Source organism: Myotis nattereri (genome assembly GCF_964212035.1).
Source record: "Myotis nattereri genome assembly, chromosome: 9".
Taxonomy (NCBI): domain Eukaryota; kingdom Metazoa; phylum Chordata; class Mammalia; order Chiroptera; family Vespertilionidae; genus Myotis; species Myotis nattereri.
Genome location: NC_138084.1, coordinates 34,917,365 through 34,941,291, shown reverse-complemented (window position 1 = coordinate 34,941,291; position 23,927 = coordinate 34,917,365). Strand labels below are relative to the sequence as shown.

The window sequence follows — 23,927 nt, the reverse complement described above, 5'->3', positions numbered from 1 at the left end:
TAAAGTTATTTAAATGTTTTCTTTCCTTTTGCAATTCTCCACCATGCCAGCAAGAGACTGATTTATAAAGATGTAATTATCTTTAAAAGAGAGACAGAGAGGAAGGGGGCATGAAATTACAAGTTGTTTAAGATATAATTCCCATCTATTTCAGATTTTAAGTTTGGGGCTTAAACACTCTTCGTTGGCACAAGAGGAGCCAGGTGGCTGCTCAGGCCTCTTCAGGGGATTGGAGGTGCTTTGGAAATTGTACCCCTAAATCTAGGGGAGACTTAGAAAGACTCGAAGTTAAGGAGGAAAGGGGATGAGACAATGTTGGAGTGAGATACAGGAGAAAGAACACACACATACTACCTGCCCCAACAGCTGCTGGGTCCTTAAACATACCTGGTCTGCCAGGTGCCAAATCTGTTCTACCAGGAGCTGTGCCTTTGGCAGCATGGTATCTGAAAACAGAGAAAACGAAGGGGTGAGCAAAATGGACATAGGGCAGGCTCTCCCCTCATTTTCCTTCCTAATAGTACACAGGAGAGAAAGACCTAGTAGGGAAAGTAAACATGAAAATGCAAACCTACTATGACCCCAAACCTTACAAGGTGCCAATGCTGAGGCTAAGCCAATGTCCCTTAAGAGTGGTCAGCAAACTGCGGCTCGCAAGCCACATGCGGCTCTTTGGCCCCTTGAGTGTGGCTCTTCCACAAAATTCCACGTGCGGGCGCACATGTACAGTGCGATTAAAACTTCGTGGCCCATGCACAGAAGTCGGTATTTTGTGGAAGAGCCACACTCAAGGGGCCAAAGAGCCGCATGTGGCTCGCGAGCCACAGTTTGCCAACCACTGCCTTAGCAGGATAAACATCTGGTGTCTCCATAACCTGCCGGTAACAAAGCTACCATACACTCCCACAGTAAAGGCGCTGGGCATAGGCCCGGCCCCGCGGGGCAGTGAAGGAGTAGGCACAGTCTGTAGCTGAGGACTGGCGCCAGGTGCACGGAGGAAGGAACACCCAGTCCAGGGAGCTGGCCCAGGTCTCCCGCTCCAGATCAATTTCTTGGAGGGACCTGCCGGTTCTTCTCGGGACAATGGAATGTGAGCGTGCTCTGTGATTGCCCCCAGAGCCCCTGTCCTACTCAGAGTCGTGGTTCTTAGTGGCCATAGTCAGAGGCTGAGGCTCCAAGGAGTCCAGGAGCCGGGAGGACCGCCCACCTGGCCCAGCAGCCTCTGCCTGAGCACTCGTTTGTGTGATTAGCTGGTCAAGGGGGACTATTTTAGCATCTGCTTGGGGGCAAAGTGAGCTGACACACAGACTCCTCGCTTTATGTCTTCATGCTACAGAAGGGAAATGCCAAGTTCTAGTTGTTTGGGAATTCCCAGTTCATCAAGGAGGTGACATCGCATAGGGAAGGGCTTCTTCCTCTTGGAAAGGCAGTGGCAGGATGGGCCCCTCTTGTGACTCTGTGCGAGGGCCGCCTGTGACGTAAACCCCTGGCATTGCAGGCCATCCAGAGGCAGCTGGAGGAGGTGGAGGAGCGGCAGAGGGCCTCCGAGATCCAGGGCGTGCGGCTGGAGAAGGCACTGAGAGGAGAAGCAGGTAGGCATCCCATCAGATCCACAGCAGCAGCCCCATCGTGGCTGTGGTCTGAGAACAGTGCTGGTCTCACCGTCTGGGGAAGACAGGGAGACTTGTCATCCTCTGGATCTGCCAATATTGACACAATGCGAAATCTACAGCGGCTTCACACTTTCATCGTCAACCTGACCGTTGGAAATTCCTAGGGGCACTGGTAGGCCTGTGGGCCTTGTCCCTGGGTTTCTGCTCTACCCAGTTATCTGCTACTGTGAATGTTCTTTGCAATTCAGGGGTTAGCATAGATTCAGGAGAACTGTTTGGGCATTCAAGCAATATTGGTAGTGATTCAAAGCCTGGACTTTAGTAAAAATCCTGGTTTCTTCCTTTACTCACTATATGACCTTAGACCAGCCACATTTTAAATCTTTACAATTTAAATCTCACCTCTAAAATGGAGATAATAGTGGTTTCCAACCTGATAGAGCTGATGTAAGCATTAAAGAAGGAATTTTACATATATTCATGTATATGGATATGTATAAATATCTCTCTGTATATATGTGTATATATACATTTATATATGTATAGACACATACGTTTACATTTATACACACACATATATACATTTATATATGTATAGACACATACATTTACATTTATACACACATATACATACATACATACACATTTACATATATATGTAAATGTGTATGTATGTATGTATATATAAAAATTAGCACACTGCCTGGCACAGGTAAAGCACTAAATGGTAACTATTCTCCCAATAGCTTCACTCTCTCAGATCCGAACAGAATTCATCTGGTGAAGCCCTGTTATTGCTGGACATGAGGACCGTGGGTCTATAATGATGACTATGACACAGTTTCTGCCTTTGAGAGCTTCACAGTCCACTGAGGAACACAGACCTGTAGAGAAATAAACCACAATACAGGAGGACCAGTGCTGTGTCAGGGACAAGCATCAGGGTGCGTGGGCACAGGAGCAGGAGGTTCCTAACTGGTCCTGGGAGAGGGACGGTCAGGCTAGGCTTCCCGGGAGGGGTGGACTGTCAAGATGAGAGCCAGAGGAGGAAGGAGTTAACCAGTGAGGCGAGGAGATTGTTCTGGCAGAGGGAGCAGCACCTGCAAAGGCCAGATGTGCAAAAACGTGAAATGCCTTAATGAAAGAGGGGCCGGGAAGGGTTCTGGGGTGAGGGATGACTTAAAGAAATCCACTTGTTTTTCAAAACCACCCAGCATCTGTGTGGGTAGTGAATTGGGTGGGGGGGGGGGGGTGCTTTAGGGTTTGTGGGAAGTATTGTCTCTCTAGCTTTGTGACATGATGTCTTTAGCCTTTTATATTTTGGATATAAAGTGTGAAAACCAAACGTTGGAAGCACATCTCTCTGTGTGTAACCATGAAAATGTGTTACTGGTTAAACAACATAGTGAAAGGTTAGGGTTTCAATTCTCTTAAAACTTCAGTTATTTGAGAGTGATGATACTAGCAAGGGCAGACCCAGATTTTGTGATGCCTAAAGCTCATACAAAGTCATACCTGCAAAATTGTGAGGGCTGCTCCCCCATCCAAGTGAGGGGCCCTGGGTTCCAGCTTTAGTATTAGCTGTATGGTTCACATGTCTTTGGTTAACAGGGAAACGCTGGAGTCAGAGTTTAACCCCTCTGTGCCTCAGTTTCCTTGTTTGTAAAGTAAGAGTGATACTTTTATCTGTTTCTTGGATTTGTGGTGAGGATCGGCTAAAACAATTAATGTGGAAGCCCTAGCACAGGGCCTGACTATGGGATGGATGGCATAATTGATTAATAAATATTTGTCCCTGTTCTTACTAAAATACACTATGCATGTCCTTGTAAAGAAAACCCGAATCCACTCATCAGAAGTAAGTTTCATTACCCAAATGATACCCATTTCCTGCTGCTTGGAGTGAGAGTCACTGCCTGTCCGGTGCTTTTCTTTAGGAATCCACTGATTTCAGTGAGAGCCTTAGAAATAAACAAGACAAGCCAGCAAAGCTAGGGCATGCTTCCGTTTGCTGGGGAGGCACTGTGGCATGGCGGGGCAGGGAGAATTATAGGCATCAGAGAGCACACGGTTCAAATTCTGTTCCATTGCATTTAGGCTGTGTAGTCCTAGGAAAATCACTTAACCCCTCTGGTCCCATACGGCTTATCTGAAAAACGGAGCTAATAGTCTCCACAGTACCAGGTCGTTTTGAGAATTAAGGGCCTTGGTGGGCAAAGTGTCTCCCAGAGTGTGGGCAACACATGCTACTTGACATTACTTTACAAAATATTGGTATCCACATACATACACTTTTTAAAATATATATTTTATTGATTTTTTACAGAGGGGAAGGGAGAGGGATAGAGAGTTAGAAACATCGACGAGGGAGAAACATCAACCAGCCGCCTCCTGCACACGCCCCACTGGGGATGTGCCCGCAACCCAGGTACATGCCCTTGACTGGAATCGAACCTGGGACCCTTGAGTCCGCAGGCCGACGCTCTATCCACTGAGCCAAACCTGTTAGGGCCACGTGCATACACTTTTAAAGAACTCAGTCTCTATTTGTCACTGCTTGAGATTTATAATCTAGAAACCAGTATTTTCACACTTCTGAACATCTCCCCGTTTCGAGTTATCAGCTAAAGAAGCCCTGATGCTTGTGGTGTTGTCCAAGCTATGCTAACCTGGCCAGAAGATGGATTCCATTCCTTCTCTTGATATCTTTGGTAATTTAATCCCCATGTTAAGTTTATGGGCCTTTTCCGCCTTGATTGTCTTTGTGTGGGTGACAGATGCAAACCAACCAGGAGCTAAAGACTAAAAGAGTTAAGGCAGGGAGCGCAGCCCCACAGGATGCCATATGGGAGATTTGCAGACCAGGCATCAAAATTAATACACCCTTAACTTGTAATAACATTTGTGCAATAATAATGTTTCTTTACAGTTTAATATTCTATTCAGCCCCTTTAAGAGATTGCCCTGGTGCTTAATGAATGGCCGATGCTTATTAGGTTAAGTTGTATTTGAGCTGGCCTGTGTTGGTCTGGTTTAAGTAATGTAATGGGAATTATTTAATAGGTATTATTAGGATAATTAGAAAATGATCACAGTTAGGCAATAATATTGAGCTATAAAGGTTGTGAATAACCAAATTTAGAGACAGGCTTGAAAACATGAGTAGTCTGCGACAGTTACGCAAGTCTCCTCTAATGATTATGTGCTCCCGCCTGAAAGGGTCTTTTGTTCCTAGGAGTTATTCATTAGGCAGGCATTGAATTAGAGGAACATGCGGGGGTGCAGGACGGAGGGCAATGATGGCTGAAGAGCAAAATGAGGCTTTGATGAGCTCCTAATTGTCGTGACAACAATTCCTGCTTTCTCTTTTTCCCAACAGTCAGAAATACGCTTCCCCACCCCCGGGAAGGGGTTTTCCCCACTTTGTCAAGGAGGGGAAAACAACGAGAAACAAAAATCTAAGAATCCACCCAGAACACAAGTCATTATGTTCTGTAGAATGTGTGTGTGTGTGTGTGTGTGTGTGTGTGTGTGTTATAGATGGGTGTCCTTGACAAAGGGGATGGATTCCCCTGGTGGTCCTGGCTGCCCAGAGTAAAGAACCAGGATACTCGTGTCCTGACTGCCCTGGGCCCCACCTTCTGAGGCCAACCTCAGCTTTGCCAGCCCCTCAGGTTCTTCTTGATCAAGGCCCTGCTACCTACGGGCATGTTGGTTGTCAGCACAGTGGTCAGTGTTATGTGCTGGGGTCGTGGACTACCCCAATTTAGCAAGAGACCATCATTCACATTTAGATGGTCTGGATGACAGAATTTGTTCTTTCTTTCGGTGCCTAGGGACAGGTGAAATCTGGTGAAAACCGCAAGTGACTTGGAAGAAGAAAGGATGTATCCCCAAGAGAGGTGGATGGGAATTAGTCCTCCCTGTTAAGCTTACCAGCTTCTGGGAAGGTCTAGCAGCTGGTTGTCTGCATGAAGCTTCTTGCTTTTTTTATTTTTTATTTATTTATTTATTTTTGTCAGATGGCTTTTCCATGATATAGAGGGGTTTGCAAAGGAACATCAGGATTGCCAGGCTGCCAGCAGGTGGCAGTAGGCACACACATTATGATGAGAAAATGGCATGAAAACCTAGCCAGGAAGAGGGAAGTAGTTTGGCGTATACTCTGTGGTTTTTTTTCTTGACTGTGGCTGAGGAACAGAAAGAATAATAATTTCTTGGATAATGTAAGGGTGAGGTGTCCTGAAAAGAACAGAAATACTAGAGTCAGTTGCCGCTGTGTTTGAATCCTGATGCCATTCATAGAGAGTGGCAAGGAATAATAGGACTCCAAAGTAGATGGCTAAAGAAGAAAGGAATTTGGGTTGGTTTGCCACAACTCTATGATTCAGTTAAAGTAGGGCACTCCTGAGTTTGGATCCCAAAGTGATCATCATATGACAATTACCTGTTTGCGAGACTTTCTTATCTGTAAAATGGACTAATGATACCAACCTTGTAGGGTTGGTATGCAGAAAAGACTAAATGAAATCATGTTAGTAAAGCACCTAAAAGAACTGCCTGGTAGATAATAGGTATTCAAAAAAGCTAAGTCCTACTTTTTCTTTTCTTTCTTTCCTTTCTCTTTTTTCCCCTTCACACCTTCACCTCTTTCATCTAACCCCTCTCCCTCTGACCGCTCTCAGTCTATGCTCCGTACCTGCAAGTCTGTTTTCTATTTTGTTTGTTAGTTTATTTTGTTCATTAGGGTCCACATATGAGTGAAATCCTATGGTACTTGTCTTTCTCTGGCTGGCGTATTTCACTTAGCGTAATACTCTCCAGGTCCAGCCATGCTGTCGCAAAAGGTAAGGCTCCTTCTTTTCCATGGCTGAGTGGTACTCCCTTGGGCAAAGGTACCACAGCTTTTTTACCCACTCATCTACTGATGGGCACAGGGGCTGCTTCCAAATATCACTGCAATGAACATACCTCCGCTTTCCTTTCATATTCATATCATTATAAAACATAGCTGGATGGTCAACAATTTCTCATATTGTATTTAGTTATTTGTTCAATTGTTCACATTCCTTTAAAACTACACTCCCTAGAAGACATTTAAACTAGTTTCTTTAAAAATATATAATACATGACTTTCCCATGCCTGGTCCATATAGGATCTCAATGTAGACTCATGCTATTACCCCCAGAAGACCAATTCAGTAAACGCAGCTCAGCCAAGAGAAGCAAACGCCGAGGTTCGAAGGCGCGCCTCTCCGGCCGCGTGCCATAGTTTGGGGATCGATTTCAGGGGATGGACATCCTTCAGGTAACCTTCCACAGCGACTCGTTCCCGACCTGTACGGAAAGGCAGTGAGTCCAAGGCCTGCCTGCCATCGCCGGTGCCTGGCTGCTGTGCTCTCCAAGGCCAGCACAGCAGGGGGCGTGGGGGCCAAGATCCTTCTGTGATCCTGGAGGGGTCTGTATGGAGACAGGGTGGACGGGGTTGCCTGAGGCTCAGGTAACATCACATAATGCAGTGGAGTGTGGTCAGGAAAGAACTCCAACCGCATCGAGAATGGCCAGGAATAACAAGACTCCAAAGCTGATGGGGAAGCAAGCAAGGCGTCTGGGTGGGTTGCCACAGCTCTGCTGCTATGATCCATAGAATGAATTTTGCAACCCTCAGGTTTGAAAAGCACCGTCATAATGATTTTACCTGGAAAAATATTTTAAAGCCAATAACCAGATGGCTGCCTGAGCCGCAGATACAGAAGGGAGTTCCTAAGAGCCATAAAGCAGCAGAATGGTGGACGAGATCCTAAAAAAGCCCATTCACTACAAGCATCCTTTTAAAAACATTGCAATGCTCTCGAGTAAGTGAGATAAATCTCTCAGGGCCAAGAAGAAGAAAGAAGAAGGTATTGCTGAAGCTTACATGTGCCAGGAAAGAAGCAAGCACAAAAACAGAAACCCGGGGTGGTCTTGGGGGGAAATATCCCTGGCTTAGAGTCTAAGCCTTGGAACTAACAAGAAGGTAAGGAGCTGACCTTGAGGTTCCCACACTAAGCCAAGTCTCTAGCTCTGCCAGACCAAGTATAGATCCTCTAAAGAAACCATGCCTCAGTTTAGGCTCTCAGGATCCCATCTGACCGATTAAGTTCAATAAACTATGAGCTTATAATAATAATAATTCTTAGAATCACCCAAAACACAAAGAAGTGAGTCACTGAGAATGAGAGTCAGCAAAAACAATACAATTTCAATGGCCAAGAACTTCACTACATTAATTATTAAACATGGGCTATACTATCTCTATGTGTAAAATATTTAAAGAATTAGTAAATTGCATTCAAAAATGAGCAAGCAGAAAAACACTGTAAAAGTAAACAGGCAACACCACCTTAACCTTCACCAGCCATAACCATAATCAAACTTAACATTCCTGCTATGATATATAAGAAAGATATATCTTGTTGCTAAAATAGCTCTAAGTTGGGAGTTGAGTGACTAGAAGTAAAGTGTTCCAGGCTCCTTATATTGTTTAAAAGGAGGTTAAGGTGTTAAATTTAGACTTTGCTAAGGTATTAGAAATGCCTATTTAAATTTTAAGTATAATCACTGAAAGAAGAGAAATAAAATGGAGTAACTTCCAAATCAGTTGGGGGAAACAGAGGAGAAAAAAAGTAATCAAACAAAAATTCTAATTCAGTTCTAAATAGCAATAAAAAAGCATAGAAAAAAAGATGACAAGATAGCATCAAGGAAGATGGAAGAAACAAGCCCAAATAGTCATATTAATGACAATAATGAACAAAACAACACCCAATTATATTCTGTTTAGCAGACACGTATAAAGCACAAAGTTTTAAAGCAAAAGGATGGCAAAATATATACTAACTTAATAAAGCTGGAGTAATTATATTAGAAGCAGTAAAACAGCCTTTAGTGCCAAAACCATGATTAGGAATAAACAGAATCACCACATAATTTAAAAATAATCAACTCCCCAAGAAGATATGACAGTTATGTTTTTTGTTTTTGGGGTGTGTGTGTGTGTGTGTGTGTGTGTGTGTGTGTTTTGTTGTGGTTTTTTTGTTGTTGTTAATCTCCACCTGAGGATATTTTTCATTGATTTTTAGAGAGAGTGGGAGGGAAGAGGAGAGAAAGAGAGAGAGAGACACACACATTGATAGAGCTTTCCTCCCATATGCTGTGGCCGGGGCCAAAGATCGAGCCTGCAACCAAGGTACATGCCCTTGACTAGAATCGAACCCACAACTCTTCATTCCACAAGCCGATGCTCTAACCACTGCTCTATGTATTGACTTGACTGTGTATATTGACTTGACTGTAATAGGCTCAAAATATATAAAGCCAAACAATGACGAAACCACAGGGAAAGTGTTCTACTCTCATGGCAGGAGAATTTAGTACATCTCTCAAGTAATGATAGTCAAGCAGACAAAACATTAGTATAAATTTGAATAATGCAATAATAACCTTGGTTTAATGGTCACTTATAAAACCCTGCACTTCCAAATTACAGAATGTATATTCTTTGCAATTTCACATGATGATTTACAAATATTGACCATTAGTTCACAAAGTTAGTCTCAGGGAATCTATATTATACAGACTCTGTTCTGTACTACAATGTAATTAACTTGGAAATCAATAGCCAAAAGATATTTTTTAAACCACACATTTAGAAAGCAAAAATATACATTTCTCATCAATCAAATAAAAAATGGATATTTAAAAAATACTTGGAAATTTAAATATACTAAATAAGAAAAAGAAAGCAATAGATCAGTGAATGTGGTTCTTAGAAGTACAGCCTTAAATACTTTTATTAAAAAAGAAGAAAGGCTGAGAAGTAATGAGCCAAGTGTTCAACTTAATTTAGAAAAAGGAAAACAAAATAAACCTAAAGAAAGAAAATTATATATATATGAGCAAAAGTAAATGATATAGAGAATAAAGATAAAATCTAGAGGATCAAGCAAGCCAAATATTGGTTCTTTAAAAAGACTACAGGCAATCTCTTAAATTGATTTACAAAATAAGAAGACAGAAATAAATAAATTAGGAATGAAAAGGGCAGACTTAACCCCAGTATAGTAAAGATTTAAAAAGATAAAAGAATAGAATGAACAAATGAACATGTAATCTAATTTCAAAATTTGCAATCTAAGGGTGATTCAACAATCACCATATTAACAATTAAAGAGGAAAACCACATGGTCTTTTTAATAGAAGAAGAAAATATCATTTGACAAAAACTAATACTCATTTGGGATAAAAACTTTTAGCAAAAAGGCATACAACAAGATAGAACATTCTTAATTTGAAAGATACCATCCAAAACCATAAAGCAAGCATCATTGTTGAATGGTAAAATATTAGAAATACTTCTTTAAAAATCGGCAATAAGAGAAGGGTGCCCACCATCATCTCTTCTATTCCACATTGTACAGGAGACCCTAGCCAGCACAGGAAGACAAGTGGAAATGTCACATGGCTTGGAAAGGAAGAAACATTTTTTTCTGTTTTTATTTTTCAGATGATAAAAGCACTCACATGGAAAACCCAAAAGAATGTACAAATAAATTATTAAAAATAAGATTCTATATGATGGTGATTAAATATAAGATCAAAATGTAAAAAGGAATTGCATTTCTATATCTCAGCATCAAGCAGTTAGAAAATGCAATAGCAAAGAAGATATCACTAATATTAGCCAAAAAAAATACCTAGGATTCAATCCAACAAAAAATGTGCACCACCTTTATGAAGCCAATGTTAGTACTTTTCTGAAAGCCACCCGGAGGCCTGAACATCCGTGAAAACCCAACGTGAGCCTGCGGTAGCATTGCAGGTCACAGGAAAGAGGTGAATCGGGGACCACTGGCTCCACGTACAGGAAAAATGAAATTGAGTCTTACCTTACATCATACAAGCAAACGTTTCATACAAGTTAAAGACTTTACTATGAATAATTAAACTGAAAAGTTAATAAGAATCAAGTTGGAATATAACATTATAAAGGAAAAGACAATCCACTAATTTGGAAAATATATTGGCAACAAATATAACCAAAAAAAATCAATATTCTAGAATATGTAAAGAACTTTTATAAATCAGTAAGAAATAGGCGAACAACTCAATGTAAAGATAAGCAAATTATATAAATATACATTTCACAGTAAAATATTCATGAATAATTAGGAATATGCAAATTAAGACTACAATGAGAAACTTTTAAACTATTGAATTATCAACACGTGTAAAAATGTGACAATACTAAGTATTTGGTAAGGACGGAACAAAAGGACCTTTTATTCAATGTTGGTGGAAATGAAGAGTCACAACTCTTTGGAAAACAATTTGGCCTCGTGCTGTGGAGCTGAACATTTGCATACCTTACTAAGAATTTCATTCCTGAGTGTGTATTTCAGAGACACACTTGCCTACATGAGCCAGAAAACTCGAACAAGAACCTTCACTGCAGCATCATTTACAACAGCAAAACAGTAAGAATGACCTTGACATCCATTAATAGGGAAATGGGCCAATTGTGGCATAGCCAACCGTGGCATATACAACTGAAGGCTGTATACACAACAGGGAAAATGAATGGCAACATGGATGCATTTTAGAAACATAATATGGAATTTTAAAACAAGCACTTTTTAAAAGACTACATATACGAGTATAATATTCCAATAAAATTCTAAAGCAAGAAAAACTTTATAATGAATAGATATGTAGCCAAAAGCAAAACAAAACAAACAAAAAAAAGTGTTTAAAAAGGAAGGACACTAGATCTTCTGTTTTTCAACTACAGCTTCTGGCTCCCGGAATGGAATTGAGGGCTTCCTTCCAGCATCCTGGCTTGGTCAAGACTGAACCAGGCCACACCCACAGTGGGGTGTTCTGGATCGTCACCAATATGTGTAAGGCGCCTGTGGGAGGTCAGGGTACCCGGAGCGCTGGGTACAGAAGGCCTGGCTAGAGATTTAAATGAAATAGGCTGGGGATGAGCACAGGAGCTAAGAGCCGACCAGAGGCCAGCAAGGAGAGGCAGAGGCTGCACCCCCGCCGTTCCGGGGTAGACGCCTGCACAGTGACAGAGGGTTCTGGCTGCAATTACTCTACTGCCCTTCATGCCCAGGTCATCGTGAGGATGTAGACGACACAGAAGTGCAGCAAACACCAGACGAGGATTCTCACAGATTCTATGGAGGCAGGAAATCATGTCTGAAGAATCAGAGAGTTGAAAATCAGACAGTGTTTAAACAAGACCCAACCTGGAAAAAATCACACACCAGCACACAGTCAGAGAAGTATTCAGCATTACCAACAAAAGAAAATGGTTAAAAACCCATGACTTTAAAGAGTAGATTGTTCGTGTATTGTTATTATTCGCTGGGGAAAAAGTTACTGACCATAAGTGCCAGTCCCTCTACTGGAAGCAGGGACGAAGTGTTGTCCAGCTAGGTGACTTGAACTTGAATGTGGAGGGTAATCGGACAACTTCAGTAGGGAGTAACCAAACTTGCTTTGTAGTTTTTAGAGCTCACTTGGGGAAAATTGGGTCAATTTAAATAACTCCAGATCTAGCTGGTTTGGCTCAGTGGATAGAGCGTTGGCCTATGGACTGAAGGGCCTCAGGTTCGATTGTCAAAAGCACATGTCTGGGTTGCGGGCTTGATCCCCATTGTGGGGTGTGCAGGAGGCAGCTGATCAGTGATTCTCTCTCATCATTGATGTTCCTATCTCTCTCTCCCTCTCCCTTCCTCTCTGAAATCAATAAAAATATATTTTGAAAGCACAAAATATAACTCCATTAAAAAAAGTTGTGTTGAGTTTTGATTACTTTGCTCCACCGAGCAAGTGGAAACCTTGCAGTCTGTCTAGGAAAAGGCATGCTATGAGTACAGTACACGTGAGCGAATGAAGACCAGCCGGTGGCAACACTGGCAGAGGAGGCAGTCAGGGGTAGGTGGCCGAGCTATCTAGACAGAGCCAGGGCTGCGCGCCCTCCAGCAGCACCATTCTAGCTGCGCCCTGGTTCCCAGACACAGGCCTCGCACCCCTGCCTTAGAGAGGCCTCCAGTCCCACAGCAGCCACAGATGGAGACGTGCCTGAGCCAATGATCCCTGCAGGCAGAGCACTGGCGTCCTCCCGAGCAGGTGCTGATGAGCCAGCAGCCTTCTGACCTCATTTACATGGGGCCAAAAATAATAATAATTTGTTAAGAGTTTTTATTAACCTCAAGTGAAGTCACAAGGCAAAATTTAGGCATGTATAACCAAGTCAGGGATTGCACTCTAGCTGACTTTTAAAGGTGAACCAAAAATAACCCACAGGAAACTATATAGAAGTCGACGCTGGAAGAAACAGCAGGTACTAACAGCAAAGGGGCAGTTTATTGGCTGTTTACTATGTGCCAACCCCCGTGATAAGCACTTTACATGCATCATCTCACCTAATCCCCATAACTAATTAGGAGGCAGGTACTACGATCATCCCTGTTTTTCACCGGAAGACACGGCGGTGGAGAGATGTGAGGCTGCTTGCCCAAGGTCACACATTGGGTAAGTGGCTGAGCCAGGTGCGCTGGATCTCCAAGCCCAGGCGCTCGGCCACTTCTGCAGTGAGGGCAACGCTGGTCCAGGCTTCACTAGGACCCGTAGGACGTTTTCTGATGGGAGGCAGTGAGTCTTGGAGATCATGGACTAAAGTCTCGGTGCATCCTTAGAGTTGAGAGCAAGGCCAGTATGGGGAAGGCACAATCCCCTGGATCCAAGTCTTTGGAAAGGCAGATTTCCTGGGAATCTGCACATGAGTCCACATTAGAAGATCTCTTAAAGGGATTTTTGACTACTGAGGAAAGGAAGCCTCTAAAAAAAAGTGAACTGGAGGCTATAAAATTACAAAGTACTCCAATGGAAAAAAAATTAAATCGATTCAGTTCAACCTGTGTTTGTGGAGAACAGCAACAATGGAAATCAGTGGGACCCTAGCCGGTTTGGCTCAGTGGATAGAGCATCTGCCTGTGGACTGAAGAGTCCTGGGTTCAATTCTGGTCAAGGGCATGTACCTTGATTGCAGGTTCCCCCGAACCTGGTCACGGTGCGTGCAGGAGGCAACCAATCAATGTGTCTCTCTCACATCGATGTTTCTCTCTGTCTCTCCCTCTTCCTTCCACTCTCTCTAAAAATCAATTGAAAAATACCCTCGGGTGAGGATTAACAAATATATTATATATATATATATATATAAAACCAAAGAAAAGTTAATGGGACTGCACAGGGGACTCTCTAGTGGGCCAGATTTTAGAAGGACACATAAGGAAGATTGGAAAAGGGACATGAAATCCAGGATAAAAGTCTGGCTGGAGCCTGAGGGTATAATGCAGCAAAGAGGCTGAATCTGAAAAACAACAACAAAAAATACTCTGAAGACGGCAAAATAGTGCTGTTTCTTTTGGATTGGAAACAAGGAGAGAACAGACCCTGTGCTGAGGCAGATGGTATCATGTCACACGATGGGGAAAAGCAGGATTCTCAACTCTCAGCTTTTCTGTTTTCTTTATCGAGGCAAATGGTCCTCAATCTAGAAATGTTAAACAACCATCTAGAAGAGGAAATTGAACCTGGAAAGGTGAGAAAAAAAGGGAGAACAATGAACTCAGATTTCTAAGTCCTGGTGTAAGATGATATATACATAGAGGCTTGGATGTGGCATTATTCAATCAGAATTTATTGAATGAACCGTATTAACCCTCTGGTGTTGAAAACACTTGCAGATGTAACCTCAGTCTTTGAAAACTCAGGAAGCTTTGCAGAGCCCAAAGACCTAGAGACGAGCACATTTTCTACTTTCCACCTGGGAAAGAAACATGAATTCTGATCCCTGTCAAAATTCTAGGTAGGATTATTTTTAAAATTGTGACTATTTAGAAAGACATTTAGAGATTACTAAGGAACCACTGGTGTTTACTAAGAAGCCATGAAAAACAAATGTCATGTCCTTTTCTGAGTGGAGTTGCAAGGTGCCGATGGACATGGCCCACATTGGAAAGCTTGATTTCAGGAAATGACTTTGTTACCAAAGTTTCCTATCAGACAAGACATAGAAATGTGGGCTGGATGATACCAATTGGATGCATTAAGGGTCTATAGAAGGTTGAGAACGGTCCCTAGATGGGTTACCTATCACTGTATCCCAAGTACGTAAGGCACTACCCAACACCTATTTCATGAATGAATGAATGAATGAATGAATGAATGAATGAATGAATTCAGCAGAAGTTAAGAGCTGCATTGTAGCACCAGTTTGCACATTAACTAAATATATAGTTTAGAGCATTGCATATACATCTCTCTGGACCCCATTTTCCTTATTAACAAAAGGAGACAGGGAGATAAGGGAATTCATCTTTAAAAATATGTTTTTATTGATTTCAGAGAGGGAGAGGGAGAGAGAGAGACAGAAACATCAATTATGAGAGAGAATAATTGATCAGCTGCCTCCTGAACACCCCACACTGGGGATGGAACCTGCAACCCAGGCATGCACCCTGACCAGGAATCAAACTGTGACCTCCTGGTTCAGAGATGCTTAACCATAATCTAAGTTATAAGAATATATGGCTATAAAGATTGTAATCTAAGTTATAAGATTATATGGATATAACTTTTCTCTATGAATCTCAAAGCTAATAACATTATTCATTTGCCTTTTCTTTTTGCCAAAAATCTAAATGCCAATCACTACTCCTTTATGACCAAATGTGGTATGAGCTTCTCTGCCCCATGAAGGAAGCCACAGCCCACCTGGGCACTCAGTGGGCATTTGATATTGGAGGAGAAGGAGATAGTAACCAGTGTGGCGAGCTGGCACAGCCATGGCATACTCAATCCTAGGGTGCCTTATGTGCCATGCCAGCTCAGCCTGGTTCAGTGAGTGGGGGTGGTGAAAGGCTTAGAAAAGACAGACAAGAGAATGAAAGCTGGGTCTCGATGGGACACTGCCCCTCTGATGGACAGCGCCTGCGCCCACAAGCCGTGTCTTTATTTTATAGCAGATGCCACGAGGCAAAGTAAGGGCGTGATCAAGATGTTTACAACATTCTCGTGGGTTTCTTTTTTTTTAATATATTTTATTGATTTTTTACAGAGAGGAAGGGAGAGGGATAGAGAGTTAGAAACATCGACGAGAGAGAAACATCCATCAGCTGCCTCCTGCACACCTCCTACTGGGGATGTGCCCACAACCAAGGTACACGCCCTTGACCGGAATCAAAACTGGGAACTTTCAGTCCGCAGGCCGACACTCTATTCACTGAGCCAAACCGGTTACGGCCATTCTCGTGGGTTTCAATCCTACTTAATTAAATGCACCTGAACTTTATCAAGCCCACATCACTCAGGCACATGGGGCCACGTGTTCGGACCATAGATTCAAGCTTACAACTATAGCTCTTGGCTATAATTGTGCTGGGTGGGCTCTGCCCTCCAAGCTGGGACTTGCATGTGGCAATGAGAGGACTGTGCCCTCTCAGTCCAAGGCTTGAACCTGTCCAAAACGCTGTAGTCGCGCCCCACCAACCAGCAGGGTTATTTGGGTTTTCAACGGAGAAGGATGTGATGCACAAACTATAGAAGTTGTACTGAGAACATATAAGTAGGCAGAAGGGTCATTTGTGACAGGACATTATCAAGGGTATATGACCTTGGAACTGAAGTATTCATGTCCTAAATGTGAAAGGGGACCGCACCTAGAGCATTCACAGGTGGGTTTTATTTTTCATGTCCCTGACCTGGAGGCATCAACAGGCCATCGGGGGACTGCTGCCTGCTGAGCTCTTTTTGCTACAAACATGGTCCACTAAAGTAGCTCCAAAACAGTTTGATCAGGTGGAGAGAAGCGCCAATCTAACCCATTTGTCGTTGATTTCTTAAGCAGATTCAGGCACACAGGATGAAGCCCAGCTTTTGCAGGAATGGTTTAAGCTAGTTCTGGAGAAGAATAAATTAATGCGATATGAGTCGGAGCTGCTGATCATGTAAGTAAGGCCACACGGATAGCAGTGAGGCCTAAACGCAATGCGGGGCGGGAGTGGGGTGGCTCACCCTCCTAGGTGGCCATCCCGGGGTTTTTTTCTTCTTGTGCATACAGAATTGTGATTGAGGCAAATTGATACTTGATGCCTTGCATATCATGCTGGCATTAGTGCAGAGAATCTTCAGTTATCTATTCTGTCTGTGAAGTCCTGTAGCTAAAATAGATTTCAGGTAATGGGGCTGGAGCTGGGGGACATTTGGAAAAAGTATTTTCAACCCATCTCTGTGGCCCAGGCCAAAGGGACCCACCTGCAAACACACACCTGCAACAGGGAAGCATGTCTCTGGCCTCTGAGCGTGAACCGCAGGAGAGGCTTGGTGGGAGCAGCCTGGGAGCTTCCTATGGCTTTAGCGCGTTGAAGGACTGAGATGTCTGGCTGTCTTCTCTAAATAAGAGGCAGCAGCCTGGTTTGAGGATCAGAAAATAGAGATGGGCCAGGCCAGTATGGCTCGCAGGGTCCTCAAACTTTTTAAACGGGGCCAGTTCACTGTCCCTCAGACCGTTGGAGGGCCGGACTATAGTTTAAAAGAAAAACTAGTCGGCTGCTAAGCAACAGGCAGCGGCGGCAAAAACACCGGCGGGCCGGATAAATGTTTTCGGCGGGCCGCATGTGGCCTGCGGGGCCGTAGTTTGAGGACCCCTGGCTCAGGGGTTGAGCGTTGATCTATGAACCAGGAGGTACCAGTTTGAGTCCCAGTCAGGTCACGTGCCCAGGTTGCAGGCTCCACCCCCAGTGTAGAGCATGAAGGAGGCAGCCAATCAATGATTCTCTATCATTATTGATGTTTCTCTCTCTCTCTCTCTCTCTCTCTCTCTCTCTCTCTCTCTCTCTCTCCCTTCCTTCCTCCCAGAAATCAATAAAAAATATTCTTAAACAGCTTTTTAAAAAAAGAAAGTAGAGATGGATATCAACACACTCTGACAAAGTTGAAGGTCTATACCTGTCACCATTCTGGAGAGAAAGTAACATTAATGTAAAGCAATTAAGTGCCACATGTTGTACTGGGTGCTTTCACTTATGCTGTCTCCTTTTATCTTAACCCCAATCCTGAGAGGTAATTGGGGGAGTGGGGAGCTATCTTTTAAGATTCCTAATACATTCTGTTCCTCTCCCTTGGCTGGGTTCTGGACCAGGTGAGAAATAAGACTACCAAGCCACTAGATGAAACATCAAAAGATCACCTTTATTACCGATAATGGCTTGGCCAAATATGAGAGCCCAGGTGAGCTTGCTGTCTGTATTACTGTCCTAGGGCCAGAATAATTAACTACCACAAACTGTGTGCCTTATGACAACAGCAATGTATTCCCTCACTGCTCTGGAAGAGGAAAGTCTGACTCAAGATGTTAGCAGGGCCATGCTCCCTCTGCCTGTCTAGCCCCTGGTGGCTTCAGGCATCCCTTGGCTTGTGGCTGCATCACTCCACTCTCTGCCTCCGTCTTCACATGGCCTTCTCTGGGTGTCTGTGTCGTCCTCTTCATTTGTAAGGATACTTGTCAGTGGACTTAGGGTCAACTGGGATAATCCAGAATGTTCTCATCTCAAGGTCCTTAACTTAACTACATATATTACATCTGCCAAAACATTTTTCAAATAAGGTCACATTCACTAGTTCCAGGGATTAGGATGTGGACATATCTTTTTGGGGTCATTATTCAACCCATGACATGAACCAAACTCCAGAATTAGACATGCTTATCTATATAGTCACAAAAATATGATGGACCCACCTCTTTTTTTTTAATGTATACTTTTTATTTTATTGGTTTGAGAGAGAGAGAGGAAGGGAATGGGATAGAGAAATAGAAACATCGATGAGGGTGAGAGGGAAACATCAATTTGTTGTTCCACTTATCTGTGCATTCATTGGTTGATTCATGTATGTGCCCTGACTGGGGGTTGAACCCACAACCTTGGTGTATCCGGACAACGCTCTAACCAACTGAGCTACCTGGCCAGGGCCCACTGACTCTTCTTTCCCCAGCTCCTACAACCAGATGGCTGAGTTTTGTTGCCTCCACCTGGACAAAATGTCTCCTGTTTCTGCTTTCTCCTTTTCCTGTCCACCACAATCAGAGTTGGGATTGGTTATAGGTGATACTTGAAGTCATGTTACCCTCAAAAGAGAGAAGAGGTTCAGATTGTCCTTGCTTCCCCCTGGACTATTCTAGTCCTTTCCTCATGACCCTTCAGTAAAGGGTGGCCTGCATGGCCTTCCTAAAGCCTACTGAGGTCACATTCACCCTTCAGTTCCTCTCACCATCTCCTGAGCCCAGCACATCTCAGCAACCCTCTCGGCACCTTCAGTGACCGGCAGCAGCAAAACATCCAGTTTAGAGATATTCCAGCTTTAAGAGGGAAGAAGAATGCAGTAGCTACTGTCAGTGGGCTTATTTGTCAGTGCGTCTACACAAATCTCTAGTATTTGTAAGGTTTGAATGCTTTCTCATCCGCAGGGCCCAAGAGCTAGAATTAGAAGATCATCAAAGCAGACTGGAGCAGAAATTAAGAGAGAAAATGCTCAAGGAGGGTGAGTATGGTGATGTGTTTTGGGTCTTTGTTAAAGACAATTCCCCTCCGAAAGACACCTGAGCAGAGCATGCTGCAAATCTCAGAGGGGAGGGTCTCCTGCCAGGGAGCCAGAGGGGAGCACAAAGCCAGCCTTCCCTCTGCCCACTGCCCACAGCACTGCAGTCCCCATCCGGCTTCATTCACTCTGGCTGGGAGAGCAGCACTTTGCTCCATCCCAAGTGTGAATAGGAACAAAGTCATTTATTCACACATATGTTCCCTTATCCATTCATTCCTTTAGCAAATATTTATGGAGGATCCAGTGTGTGACTGGCATATGGAGGAGATCCACTGTGACCTGTGGTCTCTCTGTGGAGACCAACACCCCGTCCAGGAATTATGGTACAGTGAGATGAGCGCCACGACACAGGGGTTTGGGGACCACTTAGGGGGCAGTAAAGGAAACATCCTTCCCAGCATGGCTGGTCCAGAGCATTGTATGTGAGGAAATTATTTTCACCATGAAGGACAGAGAATTGAAGTAAACGCAAGTGACACGATATACTGATTTATACATTCATTGGCTCCAGGCAGCTGGGCACGTTCACTCTCTTTTGCACTGTGTGCTTGTGGGGCCAGACCCATGCATGGCTTTCTTACCATAGGTCTTAAGAACAAGTCAAATAATTCCTTTATACCTCATGGACAGAACATTGCGCCTACCTGTGGGTACAGGGCAAACACTTAGTAACTATTAGACATCATCATCATGAATATTTTTATTTCAGCATTTCACCCCCATTTTACAGATTAGAAAACTGAGTCTGAGAACTTAACAAGCATGCTCAAGATAAATGATAGGGCTGAAATTAAAGAACAGATCACGACAGACTCGGGGTCTCCTGTTGGTATTGACTTATAGACTGTTTCTTTATAGCAAGAGTTCTATTTCTAACAATATCTTTACAGAGCTGCACTCTGTGGGACAGATGAAAGTGGTATGCATCACCTTGGATTGTCAGAAAGGGCTTAAATGACAAGCCAAAATTGAGAGAAATTTAAAGTTTTTACTGAGTTGGTTATCTGATAAGGAGCACTGAACTGGAATATACTTAATTAACAAACCATCGTGTAAAACTGAGGTCTGATTCACACATCTGATACCGATTTTAATTCACTCTGTTTCAGGGGTGGTCAAATAAATACCACCAAAGACTCCATTAGCCAACCTTCAATTCTTTTTTAAAACAATTCTTACTGAGGACTGATGGTCATACATTTTCTCACCCGTCTCGGGTATTCAAAAAAAAAAAAAAAATGCAGCTTCTTCATTTTGTCTGTACCTGAGCTCATCTCCCACTGAAGCTTCATCCCACTAACTAGCAAGAAGAAGAAAAAAGAACTTTATATCCCCTTCTCTGGTAAACTTAGTCTGATGCAATATTTTAAACAGTTCCTGTAGGAAATGCTCAGTCTCTTTGGGATGAAAATGGTCGATCTTGCAGATGGCCACCCCTTCCTTCTGCTTTTCTCCCCAAGGTGACTGCCAGGTAATGGGAGAGGCAGGTTTGAGTGAGTTTGGGGCGTTAGGAACCTGGGTGGGTTGCGCGGAGTCACGGAGTCCCCTCACAGCTGCCCGCTGTCATCGGGCTGCCACTCTCTCTGCCGGCATTTGCAGCTAAGGTGTGTGGCTGGCTAATCCACAGCCTGCCCTGGTCTGGGTGAGCTTGGAGCCTCAGGGTGTTCCCTGGCTCACCCGACCCTCAGAGCAGCCTCCATTCAGCTTGGCCAAGGTTCACCACCGGTCTCCACTGTGGGGCCACTTCACTCCTCATCCTGGGGGAGCCCCAGGGGCCAGCTCCCTTTGGCAGCTCTGGGACAAGTGAGCACTTCTAGGCTCCACACATGCCACACACATGAGATCAAGATTGGGGGAGTCACACTCATTCCCTATTTCTCTGCCCAACCACAAAGCACTGCCTGTGTATACATAGGGTGCTCTCTGGCCGGCTTCTTCCCAGCGTTCCAAACAAGACATGAGGCAAAGTCCTTGGGCCTCCAGTGTTCCCATCAAATGATACATTTCCTGCCCCCTTGGGGGTTCTGAGGTGCAGAATGGAGAGACTGGAACACAGGCAGAGTTCTCACCGGCCCATAAAACATGGACTGAGAAGGGACTGCTGCTTCTTTATCTCCCTGTTGTCATCTATACCTTCATCCTGGCCCCACCCAGAACCAAGCCTGATGTGAGGGAAGGCGGCCCTTCTCCACTCTGGGATGGGGCTCACCTGGCTCCTGATGTATTAAACGGAAGGGGCTACAGGAATGTATGAAGTCTCCCTAGGCAATGATCTGGCTGACAAGACTTAAATTTGGCTTTAAAGTCCTGCTTTGAATATCAGAAAGGCATGACTGCAGTACCTGTCTCTTACCCTTTCCCTGTAACAATATTATCTCCCCCAGGCAAGTGGCTATTTCAGGCTATGTAGGAAGCGGGTCACATGCTCCGAAAGGCTAAGGGGAAGAGCAGTCACATCCTCCTATTGGCCAGCTGTGCCTCACTGTGCTTCCGCCTGGTCTCTACCCAAAGGGCTACGGTTCGTCATTAGCTACAAATTGAAAAAGGATTCCCATAATTGAAGCACTGGCCACGGGTGCAGACAGTCTGCTTAGAAACTCTGCTTGCTGCAGCTCAGACGTGTTTAGGGAGAACAGACATTTTGTTGTTTGTGGATATTTTTTTGTGCAGAGGAGGGGAGGGGGAGGCCTTGGTAGGGCTTGGCTGGTATTACCTTCTTTTTCTCACAAAGGGGTACTCCCCATCACTTTATATATAGTCTCCAGTTGGAAAGTGAGCTGCCCGCAGCACAAAGCACCCACCATTCTAATCTGTGGCTTCGAGGGCAGTTCCCTGGTGTTCAATTCTTTTCCTTGTTTTCTCCATGGAAATTAAAGGGCAGCACAAGTCCGGGACAATCAAGAACGCAGAGGCCAGAAGCTCTCCTGTGGCCAAATCTTACCTGAGTCCGATGTTTGTTTGTCTTTTCTCTTTCTTTAGAGAGCCAGAAAGATGAGAACGATCTAAATGAGGAGCGAGAAATATTCGCTGAGATGATGCAAGTGATTGAGCAGAGGGACCGACTTGTGGATTCCTTAGAGGAACAGCGCATCAGAGAAAAGGCTGAAGACCAGCGCTTTGAAAGCTTCATATTCTCCAGGGGCTGTCAGCTGAGCAGGACGTGAGCAGGGCCCTCCCCCTCGGAGCCAGCCAAGGACCGGATCCTGCCCCGCACACCTCACACACTCCTACTTCCTGTGGCAGCATTTGTCAGACCTGCGACTGGAGTTATACCATACGGCAATATGTTTTCAAAAATTGAAATTCTCTCACGTGCTACAGCTGCCCCAGATCCTTCCAGAGATTATAGTGAAGAAAATACAAAGACGCTTTTGAAATGGGCAGTCAACCTCAGCAGATCTCTCTGACTGGAGGTGACCTTGGCAGGTGACCAGCATTGTTTACCCTAGAAGGTGACACAGATGGACTTTCCTTCTGCTTCTTACCATGTATCTGCCCAGTGCATTGAGTTGCACATCTTAAGATTTTTTAAGAAGCTGCCTTTTCATGAATATATCCATATTTGCCTTTTTTTTTTTTTTTTTGCATGGATGACTGGTTCCCAAATGTCAGAAGGAAGCAGCAGTAGTTTAAAGATTAGGTTAATATTTAAATTTTGTTTCCAGCGACAGAGGAGAAACCTTGAGATTACTGATTACATAAAGCAAATAACTCACATAGCAGGTGTTGATTCAATCCAGGGTGGATTTAATTTACCAGGTGTATTTATAAGCCTTAATATAATACACATAAGCAATGAGAGTTTAATAGAACATTTGAACCTTACTTTTATTTAAAAAGAGAGGAAATAAAACTTTAACTTTGTACTAACAGGATCACTAGTTTTCACCAAGTGCTATTGGCTTAGACAGGCTTTTTATTCTCAGAGCGCTGTCCTTATGGTCCCTGGGACATACTGGAAAGCATTTTTAGAAAATGGATATTTTTTAAAAAAAACTGTTGGGAATAGCAAAGGGAAACGCCTTCATTTGTTGATAAAATTATGGCTGAGATTGGTGCTGCCATAAAAATGCACACGCTGGTGATCCAAGGCAAGGAACCTGTCACAGTGGTGGTCTTCTTGGGTCCGAAACAGAGAAGTGGCTCTGAGACGCCGCCGGGGTTGCCCAGGAACCCACGGGACAAGGACAGAACCACTTCTGACTTCAAGGTGCAGCTGAGTGAGGTGACCCCATTTACCGAATCCCAAGCTGGGTCATGGATTCCGTAATGACATTTTCAATGTACTGTACAAGGAAAGCTGAGAGATGGAGTTTGTGCACTGATGTAGAATTCCTGGGATGTTTTGATGGTTCATGTGAAACCAAAGAAAAGATTTCAAATGGTGATCTGTTGTCATAAAGTATTTGATTGTTCTCCCTCGATGGGATTCTTTGAAGATTCGCTCTGTCATTGACAAGAGGTGGACTGGAGAACCCTTTGTTGCTGTATGTTTGGCCTTTCTCGTTTCTGCAAGTGTTTAAATGTGTCATTGGACAAAAGGTGCTTTGCAACAGTCAGCTCTGACTGGAGACCTAACTTCCCTCAATTTGAGTTGAGCCATGA

The 23,927-nt window shown here is 43.8% G+C and overlaps 1 protein-coding gene across 1 annotated transcript in view; it reads left to right on the top strand.

The window, feature by feature from the left end:
- Nucleotides 1-22,486, top strand: part of MICAL2 (microtubule associated monooxygenase, calponin and LIM domain containing 2) — a gene marked incomplete at its 3' end in the record, with an annotated part of 205,588 nt that extends 183,102 nt beyond the window's left edge. Inside the window, exons 33-36 of the mRNA XM_081098896.1 lie at nt 1,499-1,592; nt 16,573-16,672; nt 19,189-19,262; nt 22,302-22,486. Coding sequence (XP_080955022.1) covers nt 1,499-1,592; nt 16,573-16,672; nt 19,189-19,262; nt 22,302-22,486 — 453 coding nt within the window. The remainder of the gene's footprint in view (nt 1-1,498; nt 1,593-16,572; nt 16,673-19,188; nt 19,263-22,301) is intronic.
- Between the last annotated feature and the right edge of the window lie 1,441 nt (nt 22,487-23,927).